The 27,043-nt window shown below is 56.6% G+C and overlaps 1 protein-coding gene across 4 annotated transcripts; it reads left to right on the top strand.

Moving 5' to 3' along the window:
* Positions 1–740: 740 nt before the first annotated feature.
* LOC142054215 (L-gulonolactone oxidase-like) lies at positions 741–21,125 on the top strand. 4 transcript variants are annotated; one of them, XM_075086459.1, is made up of 13 exons: positions 761–917; positions 1,673–1,867; positions 3,481–3,582; positions 4,207–4,332; positions 5,962–6,056; positions 7,641–7,731; positions 8,424–8,609; positions 17,311–17,418; positions 17,858–17,934; positions 18,834–18,983; positions 19,605–19,769; positions 20,257–20,347; positions 20,671–21,125. In XM_075086459.1, exons 2-13 carry the CDS (start codon positions 1,865–1,867, stop codon positions 20,797–20,799), a joined length of 1,323 nt encoding a protein of 440 aa, XP_074942560.1. In that variant the 5' UTR covers positions 761–917; positions 1,673–1,864; the 3' UTR covers positions 20,800–21,125. The 4 variants fall into 4 exon arrangements, with proteins under 4 accessions (XP_074942559.1, XP_074942558.1, XP_074942557.1 ...); XM_075086457.1 differs by lacking the exons at positions 20,257–20,347; positions 20,671–21,125 and having other exon boundaries at positions 743–917; positions 1,722–1,867; positions 17,311–17,934; positions 19,605–19,695; XM_075086456.1 differs by lacking the exons at positions 20,257–20,347; positions 20,671–21,125 and having other exon boundaries at positions 743–917; positions 17,311–17,934; positions 19,605–19,695.
* The last annotated feature ends 5,918 nt before the right edge of the window (positions 21,126–27,043 follow it).

The raw sequence follows: 27,043 nt of genomic DNA, 5'->3' as shown, positions 1-27,043 counted from the left end.
GCTTTAGAGGACCCCACCCCGGCCGCCGCAGCCGATAACCCTGCGTCTGGGTCCGCAGCCCTGCCTTCCCCGTGCAAACCACCCACCCCCGCGAGGAAAACCCAACCGAGGCACCCGCTGGCGTCGTGCTCCCATGATTTAAGCCACCCAACGATTGGTCTCCTGGTCCCCAGAGTGAGCCTGGGGGACTGAAGCTTTCCCTGGTCTGGATGCATCCTCCGGGGGCTGCAGGAGAGCCCCAGCCAAACTCTGCTGCCCAGATCCCTCCAGGAGAGACACCACGGCATTTTCCATCCCACCAGAAATGTCATTGATTCAGAAATAAATTCACAAATATCTTCAACACCTGGCAAAACACCACTGTTTATTATTATTATTACTATTTATTATTATTACTACTATTATTATCATTATTATTATCATCATTATTATTATTTCTTCCTTTAATTGAATTATTCCCTGCTGTTCAGCAGCGACATCCCTCCCAGAGGCAGCCGAGAGCTGGCAGAGACTGAGGTGGTGGGGGAGAGCTGCGTCCCTCCCCACATGCATCCCCTTCACCCCGTGCTGTTAATGAATAATCCCTTGGGGGGTTTATTTTTGGAGGTTTTGATGACCTTTGCACGGCACTTGGACCCAGGGCTGTTAGCTGGGCAGCCGTGGAGGTGTCTGACCCCAATCGGTTGGCCCCCTCGGCGTCTATCAGGGCTCGAAGGTGTGTTGGAGGATTATTCATTAATTTTGCCGCGTTGCAGCAAGGAAAATATCAGCAGGGTTTCAGGATGGTCAGGAGGTCAAGGAGCTTTGAAGGGAGATGTGAAGACCCATGGAAAAAGCTGCTGGAAGTGCTCTGAGGTCCTTCGCAGGCTGCACAGCTCCTGCTCTGTGTTTAAGAAGCAATTTCCCCCCCTCCCCAGGTTTGTGATTGTGCTGGAGAGGCCGGGTCTCCGAGCACCCCGTGGCCATGCGACAGCAGCTGCCCGCAGCGGCCGTTCCCTGCTCCCTGCCCGCTCGGGGCTTGGAGCCGGCTCCCGGGGGTCACCTCGCCCGAGTGAGCCGGCTCAGAAATAGCGTTATCATCCCCTCCTTAATGAGGGGCCGGGGAGGGTTTGCTTATCACCAAAGCGCAGCCACGGAGCGCTGCAGAGCTCCTGCAAATCACTGCTCCTCACCCGTCCTTCAGCCGAGACCCGTTACCCGGCCGGATCCTGCCCCCCCCCCGCTCCCGGTGGGACGGCAGCGCGAGTTTGGGGTGCAAGGCAAGCGTGCGAGGCGCGGAGCATCCTTCTCCTTGCAAGACCTGGAGCGAAGAGCCTCAGCACCCATTTTTCACGTGGCGATGCGATGCAGTGAGGCCATCGCGTCACCCCCTACCTGAACCCCCCCTCCGTGTGCCTGCTGCTGGGCCCCCCAAACCCAGCAGGCCTTTCCCCTGTTCCCCACCTTGCCCAGTTCGCCCAGTGCACTGGCTGCAGGTTCAGGGGACCTGCTCCAGGGCAAGGATCCCCAAACGGGAAGCGGCTTCACCCCCAAACCCTCTGAAGCACCTTCTTCCCCAAACCCCCAGAGTTTGCAGCATCCCTGTAGGACACAGGACCCCAGGTGCAAATCCCCATGCCAGATCCTGCTCTGCCAGCGGGGAAGGAAGGGCTCAGCCCCTCTCCTCCCCCAGGGAATCCGGCAAAGCCCAAGGGGAGGGCTGTTACTCATTATCCTTCCAGCCTGGAGAGAGGCTCCTTGTTGACCCACAGGGCAGGAACAAGCTCTGCCAGCCTTGGTCGGGCCAGGATCACCCCTCATCCCCAGCACCGGAGCAGCCGGAGTCCCGCTCGCTCCAGCAGCATCTCCAGGAGAGGCAGGCGGGATGGTAAGGGAAAGCCAAGATGGGAATTTCCTAGTTTTTGGGGTGGAAAGGGTGATCCAGGCAGCGTGGGGCCACGCGCCGTGGTTGGGGCTGGCGGGGACGCTAGGGTTTTCTAACCACCTTTGATATGGATTTAATAACCATCATCGCCGTGATGAGAAATAGGAGAGGTGTCTCGGAAAAGAGGGAGGGGAGGAAAGCCAACGGATTCCCTGTATAAATCACGTCAGGCTCTGGCTGCCAAACAGGAGTATTTTCTAACCCAGGCTTCTTTCAGTTTCCTTCATTTTGTTCTTCTGGGGGGCTTTTCCACATTTTTTTATGCCTCTCTCCCTCCGTACCCTGGCTCACAGACCAGCTCCAGGTTTTAACTTGCATGGGGAATGCTGGGGGGGCAGCCCCTGCCCCACCTCCCCCTTGCCCCGAGGGCTCCCTGCTGCTATCTGGGCTGTCGGCAATAGCTTGCTGATGGCCCTGGCTCCGGGCAGTGTCACCTCCCTGGGCAGGGTGATGGGTCATCCACTGTCCCTGCTCTGCCCAGCCCCTAAAAGCAGCCTAGGAGGGGGCTGGGGTGGTGGGGGAAGGGGGTGGCAGGGGGGGAGGAATGCTGCAGGCACCCCTGGGAGACCCCCGTCTGCACCCCTGGAGGCGTTTGGCCAGGTCTGGGGTCTGCTCTTTGGGTGGGAGCTGAACCCATCGTAGAGGCGGGGAGAAGGAAAATGAGCTGAGGGCGGAGGAGGGAGCCTGGGTGGGAAGGTGGAAGGCGGAGGGTTTGCTGATGGAGAGGAGGCTGGAGGGAAAGGGAGGAAGGAGGCCACAGGAGGGGGCAAGAGAATAAATCATCCCCTGCAGCCAAGGTGGGACACGTGTTGTGTTGGTGGGGCTGCACGTGGGATCCAGTCCCACCTGGGGCAGGGGGATTCACCATGTAATCTGGGCTTAGTGCCCAACCCCACGGCAGGTCCTTCCTTGCCCCTGGCCACGGCCAGGGAGGAACTGTCCCCCCACAGCCAGGACCCATCCAAACCTCCCTGGGGATGCCCCGCCTGGGGTTAACCCCTGCCTGGAGGTGGGATGGGGCTGGGTCTTTTGGCTGCACCCCTTCATGCCAGGCTGGGGGACAGTGTCTCGGGGTGGGTGGCTGAGGCTGAAGGGAGGTCCCAACCTGGTCCCAGTCAGCCCCTTAGGATGAGATCATCTGGGGACACTGGGACATGAGGCCGTGCCCACGGGCCATGAGGTAGGTGTGGGTGCTGAGACCAGGTCTGAGAGGAGACCAGAGCAGAAGAGGCCGTGCAAACCAAGAGGACCCCAGCACACATCATGCTGCAGGAGGAAGGGATGGGCTGCGCTCAAGGGAGGCGTCTCAAATAGCCCAGGGGCTCCTCCCACTTCTCCCCAGCGACCGCAAACGGAGCCCGGGCTGACTTGCTCACGTGGGGACATCTCTGCTCTATGGACTCAAGAGGCTGAGATGAACCTCTGTGTCCATAAATAATTAATCCCTTTGGAAATGTGGCTCTGGTACAGTGGTCCTGGTGGACGAAGGATGGGCTGTGTGGAAAAGCAGGGGCGGCACTTGCTTTCTTCTGCTTTAGCTCTTGTTTTTGGTCCAGGTTCACGGCCAAGGAGGGGTCAAGTTCCAAAACTGGGCCAAGACATATGGCTCCTCTCCAGAGCTGTACTTCCAGCCCACCTCCGTGGAGGAGATCCGGGAGGTAAGGAGGGTGCTTCCAGGAGACAACCCATTAGAAATTAAAAGGAGAAAAGGCCAGGAGGGGCTGTGATGCTCCACCATGTTCAGTCAGAGAGGTCATAGATGGGGACAGCATGACCAAGGGAGATGACCAAGCCCCAGGAGATGGCCCATCCTACTGAACATGCTCTCCAGCAGATGTGTCCAACACTTAAAAGCTGCAGAAAACCAGCACGCCTGGCCGCAGCTGGACTCTTTTCCTTGGGCGTCAGCATGTGGCATCCTTCTGGGGTCCCCTGCCTGCCCCAGCTGCCATGCTGTGTCACTTCTGCCACCCCAGAGATGCCTCTGTCACCCTAGGGTGTCTCAGGTGGGCATCACCTCTTTTGGGATCATAGAATCATAGAATGGTTTGGGTTGGAAGGAACCATCTAGTCCAAACCCCCAAGGATGATCTCAAGGGTTGTCTTAGGAGGCGTCTGGGCTCCAGGGGTGGTTTTAACCCCAAGTGATGAGTTATCCAAGTAAATGGATGTCAATGGGTGAGATTTTAGCTTGGGCTGCGTCACAGTGCCTCTGGCACCGCCCTTAGCACATGGCCTTGAGGGAGATGGGGGATGCTCAGGGCTGCCTGTTGTCTCTGCAGATCCTGGATGTGGCCCGACAGCGGGACAAGAGGGTGAAGGTGGTGGGGGGTGGCCACTCTCCTTCAGACATTGCCTGCACCGATGACTTCATGATCCAGATGGGGAAGATGAACAGGGTCCTCAAGGTAAGACCGGGAGGTGGCAGGGTGGCGCTGAAATGTGGTGGCACCCCTGTTCGTGCGGCCACCAAGGGCTGGGAGGCATTGCGCCAACACTGCCGTACCCATGGTGGGAGGTGAAAGGATGGAGAGGCTTTCCTGTCCTCACAGCCAGGAGTTTTTCCCAAACCAGTCCCTGAAACACTGCTCCAAGACTGGGGAATGCGCATTGTCCTGGTGTAAAAGCACCCCTTGTGCATTGGAATCATACGGGGCAGCTATAAAAATGCAAAGAAGTGATGTCTTCCCGGTGTGCGTTCAGCGAGGGCTTACCCTCGGCGTGTCGTCCTCACCACAGTGGGGTCTGCTGGATGGGAAGAGGTGCCTGGCATGATCACAGGGTCACAGAATGCCCTGAGCTGGAAGGAACCCACAAGGCCCATCGAGCCCAGCTCCCGTCCCTGCACAGGACACCCCAAATTCACACCGTGTCTCTGAGGGCCTTGGCCAAGCGCTGCTTGAATATCGCCAGGCTGGTGCCGTGATGCCTCCCTGGGGAGCCTGTGCCAGGGCTCCACCACCCTCTGGGGGAAGGACCTTCCCCTAATGCCCAGCCTCACCCTCCCCTGGCACATCTCCCTGCCATTCAAGGAAAGATCCTTGCACAGATGCTCGATGTGACCTTGCAAGGTGCCTTAGGCACAGCAGCCTGGCAAAGACCTGGCTGGATGTTCGTGGTCCATGGTTTGTTCCTGTGTCAGGTGGGAAACGTCCCCATGGGTGATCGCTCCATGTGATGACACTGGGAAGGAAATAGCTCTTGCTGGTTGCCTCTGGATCATATCCTAATCAACTCTGGGAAAATGAGAGCTGCTGGGGGGGGAGAGGTTTTCCTGCCCTCTGCTTTGCATCCAGCCCTCCGAGATACTGGGCTCTTACTGGGGCTGCATGGCTGGCTGGTGATAAACACTGGGAGAACTGCCTCTGTGCACGTGCACGTGCACGTGCCGTGTGTGCAGGCACACGTATGTGTGCATGCCTGTCACGTGTGCGTGCACATATAGGCACCTGCGTGTGTGCGTGCATTTGTGTCTATATATGCACGTCCGCATGTGCGCAGCTGATGAAAAATCCTGGCTGTGGCAGCGTATCCCGAGAGCTGGATCGTTACTGTAATTAACTGCAATGATTAATTAAGGAATGACTCCCTCCCTGACAGCTCTGCCTATCGGAAGCGGGACGAATAGCTCCTGATGGTAATAAGCCGTCCCGCCACCGGGAGCTGGCTGAGCGGGGCAGGAGGGCAGAGCAGAGAGGTTTGCTGAAGGTGGAGCTTTGCTGGGAGATGTCTCGCCCCTTGCATTGACCAACACCTCAAAGAGGAGTTATGGGAGAGGTTACACACCCCTGAGACTGGGGAGAGCAGAGGGGAGCAGGGGCTGGACCAGGGATGGGAACCAGTGGCACAGTTGGGTTGGATGAGGTTTGGGTTGGGTGAAGGTCTGAGGCAGCAGCTCAGGATGGAGCAAGGCGCTCGTGGTACCAGCTCTCCCATATGGACGTTATCAGCTGCATTGGTAAGAGTAGAAGTGTTGTCCACGGAGTGTTTCTCCTCCAAGCTGTGTGACACTCCCCCTCCCATCCCGTCCTTTGCAGGTGGACAAGGAGAAGCAGCAAGTGACGGTGGAAGGTGGGATTTTCCTCTCGGATCTGAACGTCGAGTTGAGCAAGCATGGGCTGGCCCTGGCCAAGTGAGTGGGACACGTGTAGGGGGTCATCTCTGGGTGTCCTCCAAGGTGTCCATCCTTGCAGGTCAAGTGCTGGGATGTGGCAAAACAGGAGCGATTGAAGAGCTTTGACTGCAGAATAGGGGTGTTTACTCAGGATCTGGTCTTTCACCAGGGTCCTGCAGACCACAGGTCAGCTCCCCCTCATGATGGAGTAGCTGATCCTGCCTCAGAGCGGCAGGTTGGACAAGGGGAGCCTTTACCCCCACACCAACCCCATGTTCTCACTGCACCCACCAGGCTGGTCCTTTCCATGTCATGAAAGAAAACTCTGCGCTCCCTGGCCGTGAAAAGATGAGAGCATCTTTTCCGATGCCTCCGAGGGGTGCCTTGCGTGGGGCAGAGGCTGACAGCATGCAGCTCTGGGCAAAGGATGCTCATGGTAGACAAAATTAAGCTAGGAAAGAGTATTTGGCAGCGAAAGTGCAATTAGCCATCAGAGTATCTTAGCAGGAGGCACGGGAGAGTCTGTGCTCTGCGTTGCTTTGGGTTGCCCGGTGTCCCCAGAAGAGGAGGTGGAAGTGATGGGCTGGGGGTCCAGGGAATCCAGGGGCAGAGGGTGGGACACCTTGAGCTGATCACAGCTGACCCCTCTGCCTCCAACACGCGTGGTTCTCCCTTGAAGGGAGTGTCTTGCCAAGGGCTCGTTCAAGAGCCCCGTTCAGATAAGGAAAGAGCCGCGGAGAGCACTTCTCACATATCCACCTCTTTCATTTGCTGACCTCAGGGAATAAATCGCTCTTTAATTACAGCCTAGCTCAGAATCTGCGTTCCTCAGTCAGTATAAGAGGTCGGTTTGTCAGAGCCCTGGACAGGCCTGGGGTGGGGGTTCAGAGAAATAAGCCCCACCTGAGCAAATGGTCGAGGGTGGGCATGGGGTGAGCAGGACTCCTTCATGGAGGAGGAGCCCACCGGTGGTTGCAATGGCCATAGAAACCACATCTGGTTCAGGAGGTCCCTGCTCCCCAGCTGTTAGAAGCTAGAGAGGTATTTGGGGGAAATGGCAGGAACAGCACACTGTGTGCTTTAACCTTCTACCATCCCCATGTGCCCGCCTTGGCCATGGTTGGAGGGACGGACCTCGGTCTGCAGACCTCATGGTTGCAGATGCTGCTTCCAGCCCTGCTCTGCAGTGAGGTTTCTGGGGTAAACTCAGGTTCCTCACCCCATGCTCTGACTGTGTATGGGAGGGATGTGTCCACCCCAGTGAGTCCCTCCAAGCTGATGGGGAGAGATAGGGACTTGTGAGATGGGACACAGCTGAGTTGACCGGAGTGACCTGAGCTCACCAGCCGCCTCTTCTTCCCTGTGGACTATAATGGCATCCTGATTGATACGTCCCATGGAGACGTGCACACGTGGCTAGCAAACCCTGCTGCAGGGTACCCAGAAGGGTGGAAGAGCTCTTTGGGGCAGGGGGCACATCCTGTGGGGACTCTGTACCTGCACACAGGGTCTGCACGCAGCATTATGCCTGGCTCAGCGGGATGTGCCCCACGGTGTCCCCCACATGCTCGGGTCCTCACCAGCCCCTCTGTCTGCCCCCAGCTTAGGAGCCGTTTCTGAGGTGGCAGCAGCTGGGGTGATCGGAACGGGGACGCACAACACCGGGATCAAGCACGGCATCCTCCCCACCCAGGTGAGACACGACTCGGGAGCGTGTTGATGCGCGGACATCAGCATCTTGAGGGCTTCAGGGGGGGTTGTCCCATCACCCAGTCTGGGTCTGGTGTGCCCAGCCCTGGGGTAAGGAAGGAGCACAATGTACTCAGCAAGCAGGAGGTGTCCTGATCCCCCTGGGATGGGGCTGCTATGGGGGACCCCCAAGTCCCCCATGCACAGTGGAACCTCCTCATCTGCCAGTTTAAACATGATCCAGCCCCAAACTCCTCCTTTATGGTCTTATAATCTGATGAATAGGCCCTGTACCAAAGAGAAAGCAGTTTTTCTTGTATTGGAGCCCCCCCAAAACAAATCTCTGCAGGGACCAGGTCTATTTTTAACTAGACAGTTACAAAAATCCTCCACTTCTAGCTCAAATCCTGTACAGCGATTCCACCAATGATTATGTAGAAGTGAAGTCATCTGGGGGAGATTTACTTCTTTGATGGCTTTTCCTAGCGTGTCCCAGAGAAAGGAGGGATCCTTTTATGTCACCAGATCAAAGGTGGCAGGAGCGGGGCTGGTGGAGCCAAGCTCACCAGGAAGCACCCTGTGAGGCCGGTCGTGGTATGGGGTCTCCCCGCTTAGCCCCCAGCCCTAAGGTTTGGGTCTGGACATGGAGATGGGATGCAGTGAATGGTTGCTGAGGCTTTGCTCCCCTCTCGGCAGGTCGTAGCGCTCACACTGCTGACAGCCTCGGGGGAGATCCTGGAGTGCTCCGAGTCCATCAACGCGGACATCTTCCAGGCTGCCCGCCTGCACCTCGGCTGCCTGGGCATCGTGCTCACAGTCACCTTCCAGTGCGTGCCCCAGTTCCACCTGCACGAGGTGGTCTTCCCCTCCACCCTCACCGAGGTACGCCATGGGTGCTGCTTTCCAAGCTTCCCTGGGGATAAGCGTGGGTCTCGTCAAGGTGATGTGGTTGGAGGGAGACTGGGGAGTGGTTACGCTCTGGTAGAAAAATCCCACAGGGGTGTGGGTTGCTCTCCCTGTGCATCTTGATAATGTGCTTCACGGTGTCCATCGAGCTGGAAACTTCTCCAGGGTGACAAAGGAGAGGAAGAAAAAGCCATGTTTCTTAGCAAATATCGCTTTAACTTCCCATGGTTGGGAACAGCATCTTCTGGGAATGGAGAGGTGCAGGAGTGGGGTGGGGAGGAGAGGTACTCTCCTTGAGAGCAGCCCTGCCCAGAAGGACTTGGGGGTGCTGGGGGTGAAAAGCTGGACACGAGCCGGCAACGTGCGCTCGCAGCCCAGACACCCAACTGTGCCCCAGGCTGCATCCCCAGCAGCGCGGGCAGCCGGGCGAGGGAGGGGGTGCTGCCCCCCTGCCCCGCTCTGTGAGACCCCCCTGCAGCGCCGCCTCCAGCTCGGGGCTCCTCAGCACGGGACAGACACGGGGCTGTTGGAGCGGGGCCAGAGGGGGCACAGAAATGCTCCGGGGGCTGGAGCCCCTCTGCTGCGAGGCCGGGCTGGGAGAGCTGGGGTTGTGCAGCCGGGGAAGGGGAGGCTGCGGGGAGACCTTATTGTGGTTTTGATATATTTAAATATATAAAGGGGGCTGATAAGAAAGATGGGACTGATAAGAAAGGTGGGGACAGATGTTTTAGCAGGGCCTGCAGCGACAGGACAAGGGGTGATGGGTTTAAACTAAAGGAGGGGAGATTCAGACTAGAGAGAAGGAAGGAATTGTTCACGCTGAGGGTGGTGAAAGCCTGGCCCAGGCTGCCCCGAGAGGTGGTCGATGCCCCATCCCTGGGAACACCCAAGGCCAGGCTGGACGGGGCTCTGAGCAACCTGCTCTGGCTGAAGGTGTCCCCGCTCACGGCAGGGGGTTGGGCTGGGTGGCCTTTAGCGGTCCCTTCCCACCCAAACCCTTCTGTGATTCTAAGATTCTCGCGAGCGCCGCCTCTGCGCGGGTGGGTGGTGGGGGCCTGCCGCAAGACGTGCGTTGCATCGTGCGGTTGATGTTCAGGAGCAAAGCAGGGTTTGAGGAGTAGCCCCACACGTGGTTGCAAGCTGAGCCAGTGGGGTGGTGGGAAACGGGGGTGCTGGGTCCCCTTGTGCGGCAGGAAAACATTGGCTTCATTCCCAGAGGTGCTGCGTGGAGCAGAGGTGAGGGCTGAGTGTGCCCTGGCAGCTTTGCTGGTCACAAAGTCTGGGAGGGGGCTGTGTGGGGAAGCCCAGGGTGCTGTAAGTCTGCCATCAGGAGTTCTTCAATCCTCACAGAAAAGCAGGTGGGACCTCTGCACCTCGCACTGGGGGAGCTGGGCAGAGAGGGAGAGCTGTGGGGAAAGAGATGAGAGTCACTTCCTTTATTTATTGTTCCTGGTGGGTTTTGAGAACGTTGAGACACCTTCTCTGCGGGAAGTTGTGTCCATTCCCAGCTGCTTTCAGCTCTGCATCTGGCCCAGGACAGCTCAGGGGTGTGAAGGACGTGAAACCTCACCTCTTTCATCATTGCCATGCTCCCCCCTGAGCTGTTCCCAGGCTCCGCTTTTAAAACTGGTCCAGGTTGACACAGATCTTTTGTATTTATCCAGCCTGAGATTCAAATAGCTGGGTTTTCTGTCCCAAACCAGCCTCTGTGCAGCTCCAGGGCGGCTCATGGCTGCAGGAGAAGGCTGGTGGCTTCCAGTGTCCTGAGGAACCTGCCAAAGGCTTTCTGTGCTCACCATGGGCTGCGGAGAGCGACCCTGAGCTGGGACATGGCCATGTCCTTTGGAGACATCCTCTGGGTCCCGGCAGGAGAGATGGGACCACCGTGCTGCAGAGGCTGCTGCGGGAGGGCTGGCTGCCTGGCAGGCAGGCACTGCTGCCCGCTCACCTGGGCACGATCCCCAGCTTGCAGAGGATGCGCTGGCATGGGGTACGTTGCAAACTTGAGATCCAGGGGAGTAGAGGGCTCCTCCTGCTCAGGAGAGACCTCCTGGCTGGGCTGGAGTTGGCCAGTGGGAGCTGTGTGCCACCCGTGGGACCAAGGCAGGGGAGAGGAGGGTGAAAACGCTTCTCCTGCTCTTCTCGGTATCACCTTCGATTCAGATTTGGGGCTGGCAAGGTGCTTCCCCTCTGGAAGCCAGTGCCCTCAGGGAAGAGGCTGGACAACGAGACCCCTGTCAGTGTTCCCATGTCCTAGCCTCTCTGCAGCATCATCCTCACATCTCAGCATCCTGCCTGACTCAGCCCGGAGGTGACAGAAATCGTATCCCCCTCCTTCGGCTGTCGTCTATCCTTTGCGTACAACTCCGTGGGTTTTAAACTGTTCCCCCGTCTCGTGAGCAATGCCTGAGCCTCGCTGCAGGCAGGGATAAGCCAGGGGAAGAGCAGCCGCAGCGGTGGGGAGCTGCTCCGGGCTTGGATGCGTGCCGGGGCTGTGCAATGCCGGCAGTCCCACCGGAGGCGGGATGGAGGTTTGCCCAGAGTCGTCAGCTTCATCTTCCCTGGGCTGCCTCCGAGCTGCCGCGGGACTGAGCAGGGAGGCTCCGGCCCAATTGAGTTAGAGATGCTGAAGGAGCCCGCGGGCGTCAGTGCTTGCTTCTGGCCGTGGGAAACGTCACGGTGAGACGGATCCGCCAACAGTTTAACCCAGTGTTCGCAGGCCGCCAGCAGGTCAGCAGAGATCTGATAACTCCAGACACGCATGACTAAGCCTACGCAGATTTAATGTTCCAGCTGGAGAAAATCGCCCTTGCTGGAAATCCTGGGCTGGGCTGACGAGCTGATGCGCTTGCCTGACTAAGCGAGAGCAGGGAGAAGGCTGTGCGTGTGCTGAGCCAGCATCCCTGGAGGCAGGCAGTGCCTAGCTGGGCACTGGAGGAGAGGAGCAGCATCCCGCAGGGCATAGCTGCTCCCCCGAGCCGTGCGCTCTCCGAGGAAGTGCCATCTCCCATCTCGTTGTCTCCTGCTGCTCGGCTAATGGAGAGCCTCGCTTCTTCCAGCGACAGAAGAGCCACTTAAAATCGCCCATGATCATCTTGCGCTTTTGATAGTAACTTACTCGGTCCTTTTTTGTGTGTTCATGAAGTAGGGTTTAACTCTTTTTTTAAGCTGAACTTGGGATGAACCACGCTGGGGATGAGGAGGAGTGGGATGGGTGACACATTTCAAGGATGAGACTTAACAAATGCCCCAGCAGAATCCAACCCCAGAGCTGCATTTGGGTCGTGTGACAGAAAACTCCCTTTAAACCGATTGTCATGTTGCTACTGGACTTGTTCATCTCTGTCTTGCCAAAGGTCCAGATCACCCAGACTAAGGTGTATGGTGCTGGTGACCGGCCTATCTAGGACATTCCCAAGGGAGGTGGGTTTCTGAGGAGGGTTTCTGACCTGCTTTTTCGTAGATGAGGATCTTGCGTGACTCTAAAGTCTTGAGACGCTGTCTCCTCCTCAGCAAGTTCTCCTGCTGTCCCGCCATCCGTCCTCTCCCTGTTGTCCCCTCTTTGTGACCATGTCCCTCCTGAAGAAAACATCTTGCATGTAGCCCATGAAAGGGAACTTGACTGGCCATGGAGAGCACGAGAAGTTCAGGTCCTCGCTCAGTACAGGGCTGAGGCACTGGGGACAGTGTCCTGGGATGCTGGTACGGAGATGCTCCGTGCTGGAGAGCGGTTTCCTCCAGCCGAGCTTTCCATCCCCAGCAGGAACCAGGCTGAAACAGGGTGGTCTCCCTCGAAAGAGGCATGAAACGTCCTTTTTTGGGGGCAGTGCATCTCCTGGGCTTTACGAGCTTAGGTCTCCATGTGGCTCTGTGGCCAATGGTGGGTGTGATCCGGTTCCTTCAGAAAGTGCTTTGAAGGCCCTGTGGGCATTTCTACAGAGTGATTTGAAGGATTTCTTTCTGCTGGGAACACACCAAAACTGACTTTCCCTGTCTCTGCCATTATATAAACTCCTTTTAACTGCTGGATGCATCTCCTTGGAGCCCTCCCACGGTGCTGAGAAGTCGGCTGCAGCGATTTGTTCCACCTGATGCTCCGACCCTCCGTGGCTGGGACAGCTTGGCACAGGTGCCCTATCAGGATGTGACCTCCTGCCTTGAGCTGAGCAATCATCTGGCTGGCCCCGGGTCTCTGGCGCTGGATCGTCGCTGGAGGTTGCAGCATTGCACAGGCTAAAGCCTGCAGAGAAGGGGCCACCTGCAAGGTGAAAGACCTGGTGGCCTTCTAAATGCTGTGCGAACTCGCCGCGTTCATGAGGAGTTAGGTTTCTGGATGGGGAAACTGAGGCACAAAGTCACTCAGGTGGTGGTGGAAAGGAACCTCTCCAGGAGCTTAGATCTGCTTCAACCGCTGATCGCCTTCACCCTCCTGTGAGATCTGACGTCCCTGCTGGTGCATCCTCAGCAGCATCCTCATCCGTTGACTCATTTGGGTCTCACAGGTCCAGTTCCAGCCCTGGCTAACGACAACGTAAGCCTTCGTTAAGTCATGAAAAATAAATAGTCCTTGGACAAAAGGAGCAATATTTGTTGCAGGATTGATCAGAGCCGCAGCACTGAGAAACGCTGTCCTTCATTTTTTAAGGACTGAATTATTCAGTGCCCCGTTGGGGTGGCCCGAACACCACCACGAACGTGAACCTAAGGCACCTTTGCGGTATCTTCTTCGTAAGCCCTGACCCAAAGCAACCCACTGGTCCTTGTGCTGTGGGCGGCCGGGCTGACCGGGAGGCGGACAGAGAGGTCCATGCACGTTACCCGAGACCATTAGCCTGTCTGCCTGCCTGCCGTCACCCCTAAGAGCAGCTGCACCAGGGCGGCCGAGAGCTGGAGCGCTTCAGGGTCTTATTTTTCCTGGAAGGAGGGAAGGAAAGACAGAGGAATAAGGGAAACCTGCCAAGATATTTCTCCAGCCTGAAGTGAGTTCGTTACCGGTGTTTCCAGTTGCAGAAGGGATGCGCTTGCGTTTAATGGCTCAGGAGTATTTTCTCCCTGTGAATTGCCCATTTGATTCCTGAGCTGCAGCTTCCCTGGTGTCCCACAGCAGGGAGTTCTCCGCTTTAAATGCATTTAAATACGTTTAAATGTGGTGGAAGCCTGCCAGCTCCTTACAGCTTGGTCCTTACCCACCCTGCCAGTCTGCTCGGACCTTCACTGCATCCTTCCCTCAGCCAAATTGCCAGGTTGAGCGTTGTTTTACACCTCCTAACCTGCCTTTTTGATAGGAAACTTAAGCTCACGTGCAGGATAACCCCACTGTCCTGAACAGGGCAGGTAGCCTAGGCTGAGCTTTACCCTGCTCAGCATCATCTACCCGGGCTATGCCCCCTGTGCAGCTCAGCCTATCTTTCCCCATCCCTCGGGGCTGTTAGGAGGGTGAAACACAAATGCACTCTATAAATATTAATGCCATTATCAATTCTCTGTCATCGCTGTTCCTCGCCCGCTTCCAGATCTCTGGCTTTCATGTCAAGTGGCCCAGCGAGGCGGAAGAGAATAATGGCAAGGGAGCAGGTTCCTTGAAATATTTAAGCCTGAGTTATCTAAGACATTGCACATAATATATGTGTCAGAGGAGCCAGGCTTGGATTTGTGGTTATATAAGATCTGCATGCTTTCTTTTCTGGCCTCGTGATTATCTGTATCACTGGGATAGAATCAGCCTCTCTCTAGCTGCTGATGGTGACCAGGAGCAAGGCGTGGGACCAAGAGGGTTTGTTGCACAGCTGAGGTCACCAGAGAGACCTGCAGAGCATCCCTGGATGGTGGCAGGGATGGAGTCAGCCTCCCCTTACCCCAGACCTGCTGGGAGGCTGATGAGGGTGAGGATGGGTCAGACTGTCATACGATACTTCTTCCCTAGATCTTTGCAGCTTTGGGGCTTCCTGAGCTGGATGTGGTTTCTATATATGCAATAAGGCAATGAGTTTCTCATCCAGGAAGGTCTTTGATCTGCTGCTGAACCCAGGCAAACATTTAACCACCTGCAGGCTTGCACAGCTTAGCAACCTGGTGGGGTCAAGTTCTTCTTTTGGTCTGAGCCTATCACTTCCTAACCTGAATCCTAACCCTAACCTGAATCCTAACTTTTGGGGGTTGTCCCAGGCACCTGGGGTCCCTCAAGCCCAACTCCCCCAAGACCACCCAGTACTAAACCCCCTTGCTGGGCCTGACATCGTCTCTCCTAGCCAGAAACGTGGGGTTTGGCCTCACTGCGTGGAAGCGACTTTTCCAGCTGGTGCTCAGACATCGTCCCCTGATGCGGTGGGACCCTGCAGGCGAAGGGGGAGGCTGAGCATCCATCTCCTCTCCCAAAACATGACCTCTCCGTGCTCCCTGGCTCCCCTTCGCTGCTCTGATGGACCTATGGGATGTGTGCTAGTGAATTCTTGTGCTTCGTCCTCCCCGGCACCTTGGCCACGTGTGCCGCTTGTCCCATCCTCGCCCTTTCCCCGAGGACCATCTGGAGCCACCAAACCTGCACTGCAGCAGGCAGGGTGCCTGACCCGCAGCTCAGCAAAGCTCTTGGAGGTGTTTGCAAGCAAGAAAGCACACGGCATCTTTTGACCCGGCCTTTATGAAGCAAAGGGACTTGTTCTGGGCTCCTGGGAGGGAAGCAAACATGAGCAGAATCCGGCGGGTCTCTGCATCCTCCAGGGTCACCTCTGTTGCGTGCGTTGGCCACGTTAGAGCGACACGATTTCCACCGCCCGACCGCCGCCTCTGGCACTCAGCCAGCAGACAACATCCCCAAGGACTCCCGAAGCCGGCTCGCTCGCCGCCTTCAGCTCCTGCCCGCTGCGCTGTAATTATCCTACAAAGTCGCGGGCTTATTTTTCTCAGACCCGTATTCCTCTATCACAAAGGATCAAAAGCGCACATTGGAGAGGTCGCCCCGCCAGCAATTTGCTTCCGCGCACAAACGCCGTGGCTGGAAGGCAAACAGGCGTTGGAAGGATCACCTTGGGAAAGCTGCGTCCTTCTTTTCCCCGCTTGTTTTAGCTGCCGGATGCATGTGTTCCTAGAGCAAGCTGGGGAAAATGTGGGGTTGTGGCTTTTGTCCTGCTTCTACTTGCACAATCGTTAACTGTTTCCAACATAAGAACTTCTCTGGCCAGCAAATAGGCTGTTTGGGGAACATCTTAGAGAGATTTTTTGGCTTTTTGGGAGCTGCGGTGAAGATGACGACAACAGCATTAATTCTCACCCGTCACAGGAGAGCACCATTTGTCCTCCCATCCTCCCTGCTTTAATGGGACCGTGGCATTACGGGAGCGTGACCCCACAAAGACCCTCACCTTATGGCAGGGTCACAGCAAGATGCTTGGTGCTAAAGCAGCTCAGCCTGGTGATTAACAGCTCATTAAGACAAACAACTCAAATGGCCCAGCTGGAAAGGAGCAGCTTCACAGCTAAGGTTGCCGAGACCTTCCTGGGGTGACGTCCATGGGTCGTTGCACCTTCTCCTGTGTCAAGCAAACTGCTCGAAGCAAAGCCGCTGGGTTTTTAAGCCTTTCTGCAAAGCTATGGAGATCTCTGCAGGAAGAGCAGGGGGTGGTCGGAGAGGCTGTTTGCAAGAGGGAGAGGTGCTGGCCTGGCTGCGATGGCACCGTGCGCAGGGGGAGCACAGGGTCCCTCTACCCTTGCACGCACAGACAGGGTGAGGGGACGAGGGCTGAAGGGTTTTCTCATTCCTGTGGGTGTTACTGTGTGAGGCAGCGGGGTTTTCTCCAGGTAGCCTTGGGACAAGACCCCGATGGCTTCAGGAACAGGCTGAGTATGTCCTGGGGCTGCGGTCACCCCCCTTGAGCCCCATCACCTGCGTGGTCCTGCCTGTCCCCTGCCTGCCCAGACTCCCCATGCCTCATGTCCTCAGCTCTGGCAGGCAGCTCATCTGAGGGATCTGCCTTTCTTAAAGCTCTTTTTTGTGTCTTTATGAATAATTTGGCAATTCTGCATCTGAAGCAGGGAATGTCTCTGGGACCGGGCCGTGTAACGCATCCCGGCTCCGTCCCCTGTTGTACCCAGGCTCCATGCCCCGTTGCATCCTGGCTCTATCCCCCATTGCCCTGGGGCTCCAGAGCTGCAAAGGGATGTGCTGCCAGGGTGTGAAAGCCGGGGAGGGCATCACTGACACTGGACCAGGAGGGGGATTTCGGCAGCCCCCAGCGTGCCCCACTGTATGGCTGATGGCTGGAGGGAACCCCTCCATCCCTGGCTGCGCTGCCTTGTGTCTGGGAAAGCCTGACAGAGCAGTTTGGGGGCTGCAGAGGTGTGATTGAGGGGTCTGAGCTCAAGTGTGTGACAGATGCAGCTCCAGCAGCATCTGCAGGACAGGGGGCTCTGCCACAGCCCAGGCAGAGGAGACGATGGGCATGCTCGGTTCTTTTCTCCAGATGTTGGGTCCATGGTCTCTATTAGCCCCTTGGTGCTTGGCTGGGATGTGTTGACTCCCTGTCCAACCCAAAGCTTGCCAAGACTCTGCAGACGGACCCCTTGGACCTTTCCCAGCATTCCTGGGAGTCCTCCGAGGTGCCTCCAAGCACTGCTCCCAGGATCCCCGCTCCATGGCGGGGGGACAGCCACTGACCAGCCCCCGTTTCTCTGGTTGTTGCAGGTCCTCGATCACCTTGATGACCACCTGAAGAGATCCCAATACTTCCGATTCCTGTGGTTCCCTCACAGTGAGAACGTCAGCGTCATCTACCAGGACCCCACCAACAAGGCAGGTCCCACCGGGCTTCACGCAGGAAGGCGAAAGGCCCGTGCACAAAGCTGGGTCCTGCCCAGAGCTGGTGTTTTAGGATGGGCTTGCAGTGCAAGGGCTGCTGGGGGGGGGCTATATCAGGCAAACAGCATTTTGGGGCTGGGCTGGGCTCTGCCCATGCTCTGTGGTCTCTGTGTCCCAGGACACAGACGCGGCTGGGGCTGTCCAAGCTCTCAGCAGCCTCATGACAAAGCCTGGTCTCTTCCTGGGAATGGATGTGGCCCTCTTTCATCATGGGAGAGAGATGTGGGGAGTCCTGGGGTGCCCTTCTCCAAATCCCCTCTCCCAGCTTGGTCCTGGTCCAGGCATGTGCTCCCACCTTCACGCCCGCTGCAAAGAAAGCTGCAAACCCTGCTAGTCCCTAACTACCATCATCTTCCTCTGCTTGGCTTTGCAGCCCCCCTCTTCCTCTGCCAGCTGGTTCTGGGATTATGCTGTTGGCTACTATTTGCTGGAGTTTCTGCTCTGGATCAGGTAGGAGCTTGCTCTGGGCAGCTGCTGGGGACAAGTGGGCTCGGGGAGGTTTGTCCAGGGTTGGCCTCATCCAGCTCTGTTTTTCTGCATCTCTACATTGAAACCTGTGTTGCTTTGCTGGGAGTCCTAGGGAAGATGGCAAGGGAGGACTGTGATGCCCGTCCCCAGGGAAGAAGGAGATGCTTGTTCTCTGAGCAATCTCCTGTGCAGGAGTGGGTCTGGGCTGGGATTGATGTCTGGGGCTGCACTGCCCTCTCGTGTGCACAGAGATGGAGCAGCATGCCGAGGCGGCGTGGGTTTGCAGCTGCAAGGGAGCTTTTTGGGGGCTGGTGTTGGCTGCGAGCATGTCCTGAGCACCAGGGTGGAGAGACGAGATCTAGGCAGGTCCTGGCTGAGAAGCAGGACCCTGGTGGCACAGGAGAGCTGGGCTGGACTCTCTGAAGAGGGAGAAGAGGGACTGTGGCCACTTAGGTCTCTGCCAAGGGGTCCACCATGACACTCCACCCTGTCCCCAGTAGTTCTTGTTCCCCCAGTGCGAGGATCGCAGCGCACAGCGTGGGAGGCGCTGAGGTCTCAAGAGGGAGGGAAGATGATGATCGAGCATCCCTTTCCTAGCTTGCAGCAAGAGTAGGAGGAGGGAGTGGAGGGCGAGGGTACAAGGTCCCAGATCAGGTGGGGTGAGCACAGGTGAGCTCCCGCAGGGCTGCAGGACCCCACTGGCTCCAGCACCCTTGGAGGATTGCAGCGTTGCTGCTTTGCTTGCAACCCCTTGAGAGGGCATCCCCTTGCCCAGCATCTCCGACTGTGGCTTGTGGCACCACAGCTCACAGCCTCCCCTTGGCAAAGCCCTGGGCAGCAGCTCTGGGGTCAGATCTCACCTCCTGCTCTCTCCTATGCAGTACCTTCATACCCAGCTTGGTGTGCTGGATCAACCGCTTCTTCTTCTGGCTCCTCTTCAGTTCCCGGGTGGAGAATATCGCCATCAGCTACAAGATCTTCAACTATGAGTGTCGCTTCAAGCAGCACGTTCAAGACTGGGCCATTCCCATGTAAATCGTAGAATCATAGAACCATTAAGGTTGAAAAAACCTCCAGGATCACCAAGGCCAACCCCCAACCCAACACCCCCAGGCCTCCTAAACCATGGCCCCAAGTGCCACGGCTGCACGGTGTTTGAACCCCCCCAGGGGCGGTGACTCCCCCACCTCTCTGGGCAGCCTGTGCCAGGGCCTGACCCCTCTGGCAGGGAAGACATTTTCCCTCATATCCCATCTATACATCCCATGATGCAGCTTGAAGCCATCTCCCTGTCCCTCCCCGGCCGGGCTCAGTGCCCAAATCCCATGCCATCCCCTGCCCGTGCTCTGCCCCAGCCTGGAGCAGAAGCAAAGCCATGGAGAAAGGGGCCTGTCTAGGAGGCACCATTCCTATCTGCAAGCTTAGCATGGGGACCCTTCTGCATCCCCGCCCTGGGGTACCAAATCCATGCCACACCACGTCTTGGGGTTTTGTGAGCCCAAAGCCATGGCAGGGATGTGCTGGGACATACCAAGCCATTCCCTGAACTAGCATGGGGTCAGGGATGGAGCTGTGGAGGTGGGGATGCAAACCTGAAGGGAGCTGGTTGTGCCCATGCTGGCCTTAACGGGCTGGGGGCTTCCCCTGGGCAGAGAGAAGACGAAGGAAGCCTTGCTGGAGCTGAAAGGGGCCTTAGAGAACAACCCCAAGATGGTGGCTCACTACCCTGTGGAGGTGCGCTTTGCTCGGGCGGACGAGATCTGGCTGAGTCCCTGCTTCCAGCGAGACAGCTGCTACATGAACATCATCATGTACAGGTGGGCCACGTCCCCGTTCCACCCCGCTCTCCTCCTCCTCTTCCTCCCCAGGGCAGTGTGCTGGTGCACTGGGGGCTGCACCCAGAGACCCGGCAGCAGCAAACGCACATCTCAAACACACCAACACCAGCTCTCAGCTGGCACTGGAGAGCTGGACCGAAGGAGCTCCTGCACCTTTGTCCGCTCACCCCTATCAGACACTTGCAGGCACCAAGCCAGAAGGGATGGGGTGGCCTTGGAGCACCCTAGAGCCACCCACCCTTGTTTCTCAAGGATGTTGTCCTACATGAGGGTCCTCTGGCCAAGTGCTGGTGGCATGCTGGTTCCCAGAGGGTTTCCATCACCCGGTGCTGGTCAAAGAGCCCATGATGGGTCCCTGGGGTTGTCCTTCTCCCCAGGTGGGGATTTTTCATAGAGGTTTCCTGAGTGCGCAAATCCCCCCACAGACCCTGTTAATGCCCTCCCTGTCTGACACCCCCCCCCCCAGGCCCTACGGAAAGAATGTTCCCCGTCTCAACTACTGGCTGACCTACGAGGGCATCATGAAGAAGCACGGTGGGAGACCACACTGGGCAAAGGTACTGATGGCCCCGCTCTGGGAAGAGAGGGTCTGCAGAAGAGCGTCCCTTCCCCTTCTCCATCGTGGCTCCTCAAGGAACAGGGGGTTTGCAGTCAAGTGGGGGTCAGAGAAGGGATCCCACATCAGGCTGGTCCCAGAGGGAGATGGGTGCCTTGAGGAGATGGTGTTCCCCTGTTTGCTACCCCCTCTGGGCACGTAGATAAGGGGGTGGAGGTCCCATCACTTCTGCAGGGGTTTCCCATAGCACATGGTGGTGGGGATCCGGGGCCAGCAACATGTTCCCCAGTGATGGGCAGCCCCCCAACACTTTTGCTTCTGCAGGCCCACAGCTGCACCCGGAAGGACTTTGAGAAGATGTATCCAGCCTTTCCCAAATTCTGCTCTGTCCGGGAGAAGCTGGACCCCACAGGGATCTTCTTGAACACCTACCTGGAAAAGGTGTTTTACTGATGGGGGGCTCATCCAGGGGATGGAGGAAAAATCAGCCATCACCCCCAGTTCTTGGGACATGCCAAAGCTCATGGTCCTCTGTGGTCACAAGGTGCTGCACCCCCAGCTCTGCCCTCATCTGTCGTGACAGCAGGCAGCAAGGGCTGGCCCCACGGGCAAGGGCGCGCTCTGGTCTCCGTGCTAACAGGGCTCTGTGGTGCCTGGAGATCTCTCCTGGAAACCAGCAGCTCGGGGGGGACCATGTCCCTGACTCCCCAAGACCTGTACAGCCCCAAGTGCCTCCTGTCCAAGCCAACATCTCAATAAAGACCTTTCTTTGAGCGGAACTTAGATAAGCCTGTGCTTTCAGCCTGGGTGTGTGTCTGATGGAGGTGCCCAGCCTTGGGTACCGGGGAAGGGGCTTGATGTCCCTGTACAGCCCCACTGCGGGGGTCATGGCTGGGTGCAGAGACCAGAGCCCATTGCACAGCCTGGGGCTGGTGCCATCCACATCCGTGAGCTCAGGCCATCTCCTGAGCAAGCGCCGGGTTTTGCCCCTGGGGCAGGGCAGCCCCGGCTGTACAGACGCCTGGGGAACGAGGGGCTGGGGAGCAGCTCCCCAGGGAGGGACCGGGGGGCTCTGGCCGACGGCAGGTTGAACACGAGCCACCAGCGTGCCCTGGCAGCCCAGAGGGCAACCGTGCCCTGGGGGGCACCGAGCCCTGCATCGCAGCCGGGCGAGGGGGGGGATTGTCCCACTCTGCCCCACGCTGGGGCGGCCTCACCCCGAGCGCTGTGGGCAGCGTTGGGCGCCGCAGGACATTGGGGGTATAAAGGTACTGGAGAGTGTCCCGAGGGGGCCGCGGGGCTGGGGAAGGGTTTAGAGGGGAAACCGTACGAGGAGCGGCTGGAGTCCCTTGGGTTGTTCAGCTGGAGCAGAGGAGGCCGAGGGCAGCCTCATGGCGCTCTGCAGCTCCCTCCCGAGGGCAGGAGGAGGGGCAGGGCTGGTCTCTGCTCTCTGGTGACCAACGCCAGGCCCCGAGGGAATGGCAGGGAGATGTGCCAGGGGAGGGTTAGGCCGGGCATTAGGAGAAGGTCCTTCTCCCAGAGGGTGGTGGAGCCCTGGAACAGGCTCCCCAGGGAGGCATCACGGCACCAGCCTGGCGATATTCAAGCAGCGCTTGGCCAAGGCCCTCAGAGACACGGTGTGAATTTGGGGTGTCCTGTGCAGGGACAGGAGCTGGGCTCGATGGTCCTTGTGGGTCCCTTCCAGCTCAGGGCATTCTGCGATTCCCCTCACAGAGGCATGCAGGCAGATTTTGGGAGGAAGGGGCTGCCTGCCAGGTTCACCCCAGCCTGGCTCATGTTGGTGTAAGGGAAGCCACACACGGGCAGATGCGCTGTGCCCTTGCCCAGGTGGGACTGCAGCTGCCCCACGCTGCCAAAACTTGCAGGAGATGCTCCTCAGGATCCATTGGGGTGATGCTCCTGCTCCTGCCCCTCCTCTCCTAAAAACCATCCCTGCTAGGCTGAGCTGAATGGTGCCGGTCTGAGCCCTCTTGGCATCACCAAGAAATGGGGAAGGGGACTTGAGTTTCTTCAAAGGAGCGGCAGGATTCCTGAGGATGGCCAGGACAGATGGACACCAAGCCAATAATGCTTTTAGAGAGACACCATCGCAGCACCATGCAGCCTCCCTGCCCTGCGGGGGCGTGTAGGAAGTGAGTGCAAGATTTTATGGGAGGGGAGAGTGACACTTATCCCCAAAACTTGTGGCACTGGTTGGTTTGACCCTCTCCCACTCCCCGCAGCTTCACAAGCACCATGGCCTGGGTGTCTGGTGGCATGGCCAGGATTGCTGGTGTGCAAGACAGAGGGTGAGGAGCACCAGCAGTGATGTCTCTGAGGTTGCCCTTGATGGACGATGACAACCCATTCATGGGCAGATGTTCTTTGACTTCCAGAACCATCGGCTGGCGCCAGGGTGGGAATGCTGCAGCTCCTGCATCTTACGGAGCCCAGGTCACTCAAGGCAAGATGCTGGAGTCATGTCCAAGGTCATCTAACAAACCTGGTGGTCCAGCCATGTTTGAGCAAATGGATTAAGGAATGCGGGAGGAAGGTTTCAGCGAATGCCTGGGTGTCACTGCTGGTCCCCAGGAGCACCAGGGATGAGAGAACAGGGAGATGCTGGAAAAAGTGCATCATCTCAGGGGAAAAAATGCAGGCATGGTGGCTCTTCCTTGTGACAGGTCTGGTGGTGTCTCCCAGAAGCTGCTTGTTCGCTAGTTTCCAGCCCTTGGAGGCGGGTGGGGGGTAAGGACTGCAAGTTGGGTTTCTAGCTCTCAAATTTATGCACGATCTTGAACGTGCAACGTGAGGGCAACCTACAGAGGAAGGTCGGTTGTTTTTTGAAAAGATAGTTAAAAAGTGGGAAGAGGGAGAGGGTGAAGATTCAAAGGAGTGAGCTGGCCACCTTCCCAGGAGGAAGGTTTTATACAGCCTCAGATTTTGCTGCAGTTTCATTTCTGCTGTGCAAGAGGGGTTTCTGACAACTCTAGAAATCTGAAGCTATGAGGTTGCATAAACTTATATACATTTCAATTTCTTTTGTCATGGGCTTCTTTTGTGGTAATGCTTCGTCTTCCTATCTAGTTAATATTTGAATGACTGTAGTTTGTCTAGATAATATGCCTGATTTTGGCCTGATTAATTAACACTGGATTTATTGAAAGTAACTTTTGGGAATATTTCTTTCCAAGGACATGGTTTAAGTCTCTCAGCACCTCTATTGCAGATTGTTGGACTTGGTTTTCTTAGAGAAACTTGAGCCTCATTAAACCCAAGAGACTCTTTGAACTCTTGGAAAATTAAACTGACATTGTTGTCTCAGAACTCAGGCTTTCAACCACGGGTGTGCTGCATCGAATGTTTGTTTAGCTTGGTGGTGTAAAAGGCAGATGCTATTTTATATTTCTCCACAAATTCTTTCATGATTTTCTCTGTATAATCATGTCGCTGGAGTATCCACAGGTTCTACACCAAGTATTTTAGGTGAAAAAAAGTCCAATCAAAATCACTCACAAAAAATTATACATGGTATAAAAGAGCAAATATAATTCCAATTCTAATCCTAATCCTAATTATATTTGCTCTTTTATTCTTTCTTATATTAGTCCAGGTTTAAAGTTATAATTCTCTGTTATCTCTAGGACTACTGTGATTAGCGGCACACATAAGGATAGCGGCGTATACAGGATGTGACAATTATAGAATAATAGAATCATTTAGGTTGGAAAAGACCCTCGTAATCATCTAGTCTGCCCATAAACCCAACACGGCCAAGCCCACCACTAAACCATGTCCCGAAGCACCACGTCTTCACCACATGTCTTTTAAATACCTCCAGGGACGGTGACTCCACCACCTCCCCGGGCACCCTGTGCCAGTGCTTGATAACCCTTTTGGTGAAGAAATTTTTCCTAATATCCAGCCTAAACCTCCCCTGGCGCAGCCTGGGGCCGTTTCCTCTTGTCCTATCACTTGATATTCAGAAGAGACTGACACCCACCACGGTCTTGCTTTATCTCTTTGCAAGGAAGTGTCTGTTTAAAATTAAATTTCACATCTGCTCTGGAGTCTCTCGTCAGTCTCCGTGTCTCCAGCAAGTCCCTGCTTTCTCCCACTCTGGTGCATTAAATCATGCACCCACCAGTGGAGCTGCCCCTATTCCTAAGGACACTTCAAGGGTAAGCCTGCGAAGAAGCCAGAAATGCAAATCATCATAAAAGTCCTGCTGTGACCCCGGAGGAGGTAGCGGTGATGTCCTTCCACGTCAAGGCAGTGAAGAACGTGACGGTGCTCCTCCCTTCCCTTCAGGAGGATCTTGCAATGTTTTATTTTCCTGGAGCCACCATGTTCTGACCTGCGTGCAGCCCAGTTTCCACTAAACGATAACACCCCACCACCCACTTACGGTCACCCCTGGTTTGGTGCTGGTCTATTAGGACAGTGGGACGAAGACTCAGAAAACGAGCTGAGTTCAAGGGGATTCTGTGCCGCATCCTCTGTCACGGTGAACATCACTGGGAGTGGGTCCTGTGATTCTGCACCTGGTGCGTGGTGGTACCCCTGGTGGAGAGGAGACCCAGACAGTCACTCTTAGCATCTCCTCTCTGTCCAGGGATGCTGGGAGTGTGGCCGCCTCCTCCAGCAACCCCAGCCCAGGACCCCCCTGGCTGGCTGCTGGAGCCCAGCCCAGCAACCCAAGGTCTCTGCCCCACCTGAGGGATGATGCTGCTGGTGCTGCTTTCCCATTTGCAGGGTCAGCCAGCGGCAAAGCTGAGCCCGTGTCCGAGACACACTCACAGGACACCCTCTGGGTTCGCAGCCACATATATGTGTGCGGGTCCCTCGAGCACCGGCATGGCCCCCCTGTCACCCCGGCGCCCCTGCCCGGATCCCTGCATCCCCGAATCACCGGCCGGCCCAGCTCAGTGCTCACTGCAAACCCACAGCACCCACACACTCGTCCCATGGGCACCCCACACTTGTGGGTCCACCTGGGTACCAGCAGGGACCACCCCCACCTGCCTGATACCCCCACCCAGACCTGAGGCTGTCCTGCTTGTGGCTGGCTTGAGGTTTTCTGGTGAATTCACATGCGCACCCCAGGTGCACCAGGACTGGGGGATACAGGGACTGGGATTGGGGGGATGCAGACACTGGGACTGGGGGATATAGGGACTGGGATTGGAGGATACAGACACCAGGACTGGGGGGATACAGGCACTGGGACTGGGGGGATACAGACACCGGGATTGGGAGGATACAGACAGTGGGGCTGGGGGGATACAGACACTTTGCTCCCCAGCGTCTGGCACCAGACACCACACTGCCCCACTCCAGCCACCAGTACAGAGCCCCTCACTCACCTCATTCACACTGGTCCCCCCCAGGAGCTGGTTTTGGGGACACACATTGTTCCTATCCCAGTAGCTGGAGGTTAAAGACTCCCACTCACTCCAGTTGCTGCACAGGGACCCCACTGGCTCCAGCATCTGACGGCATGACCCAGGAGCACCCACACCCCTGGTCTGACTCCAGTAGCTGCCCCCAAACCCACTCCCACACAGAGGTCTCACCAGTAAGTGGCACTGGGTCCTTGCAACACAGCATAGTGGATGAGATTTAGGGTTTAGGCTTTGAAGGCATCTTCCATGGCTGGCATAAAAGGGGAATTTAACATAAACTGAGGCGTATTTTTTTGATTTTGTGTCTCTCAGGTAGCTTCGTGTGCAAAATGGGAGGCAGGCGCCTGAGATTTGGTGATACGAATGTTCCCCCTGAGCTCAAGGGCTTTTGTTTCTAACAGGAGCAGCTGACAGACAAGGGGGTTGGTTAAACAAGTGCTTTCCCAGGGCTGTCAGAGACGATCTTTGGTTGGCGAAGCCTCTAGAGACAACTAGAGAACTGATGCACTAATGAGAAATTCGCTTTCACCTGAAAAGGTGGCAATGCTGATTTACTGAAAGCTGGAAATAAATGTGCGAGAGAGGCCAAAATCCTGAAGGTGGGGAGGATGAGGCTCCGAAGGGCTGTGAGTATGGAAAAGCCATGGTGCCTGCTGACCCCGAGGAGATGCTCGGCTTGGGAGATGCCTCCCTAAGAGGGAGACACAGATCTGCAGACACAGCTCTGACCCTCTAACCATGCCTTCCCTCCAGACAAAAAGATGCAAGAAGATCTAAAGGACATTCTGGATCAGTCTGTGGAGGAGCTGTTGAATTCACCTCCAAACAGCCTGCCTCGGACAAGAAAGGGGATCGACTATCTCGAGTGAGTTGTCAGATGTTTTTTTCCCGAAAGGCCATCTTTTGGATTAATATCAATTCTCCATGAAGTCTGGCCATTATCTAGCAGCTTCTGATTACTCTGAACTCTCCCTTTGCTCTGTGTTTGTGTCCAGTTTGCCTTCCTAGCCACCTCCGCTTTAATTCTCCACTCTATATGCAAGAACCATAGGAGGTAACTTGGTGGTGGGGACGACCCCTGATTCAGAATTGCTTAATAAAAAAGAACCCACGTCAGATCACTCTGCTGCAGGATTATATTCGAAAGGAAGAGGTTTTTGTGCGTGGTGAAGCAGCCGGCTCTTGCCTCAGCTCTGGCTTTGCAGCATTGCACAGGGTTGCAGTGTGGAGCAACCTCACTGCTGAAGTAGGAAGGGAAGAAACTGAGCTTTAGTAGGAAAGCGAAGAGGTGC

Source organism: Phalacrocorax aristotelis, chromosome 3 (genome assembly GCF_949628215.1).
Source record: "Phalacrocorax aristotelis chromosome 3, bGulAri2.1, whole genome shotgun sequence".
Lineage (NCBI taxonomy): Eukaryota > Metazoa > Chordata > Aves > Suliformes > Phalacrocoracidae > Phalacrocorax > Phalacrocorax aristotelis.
The sequence above is the reverse complement of the archived record's forward strand: the minus strand, read 5'-3'. Positions and strand labels throughout refer to the sequence as shown.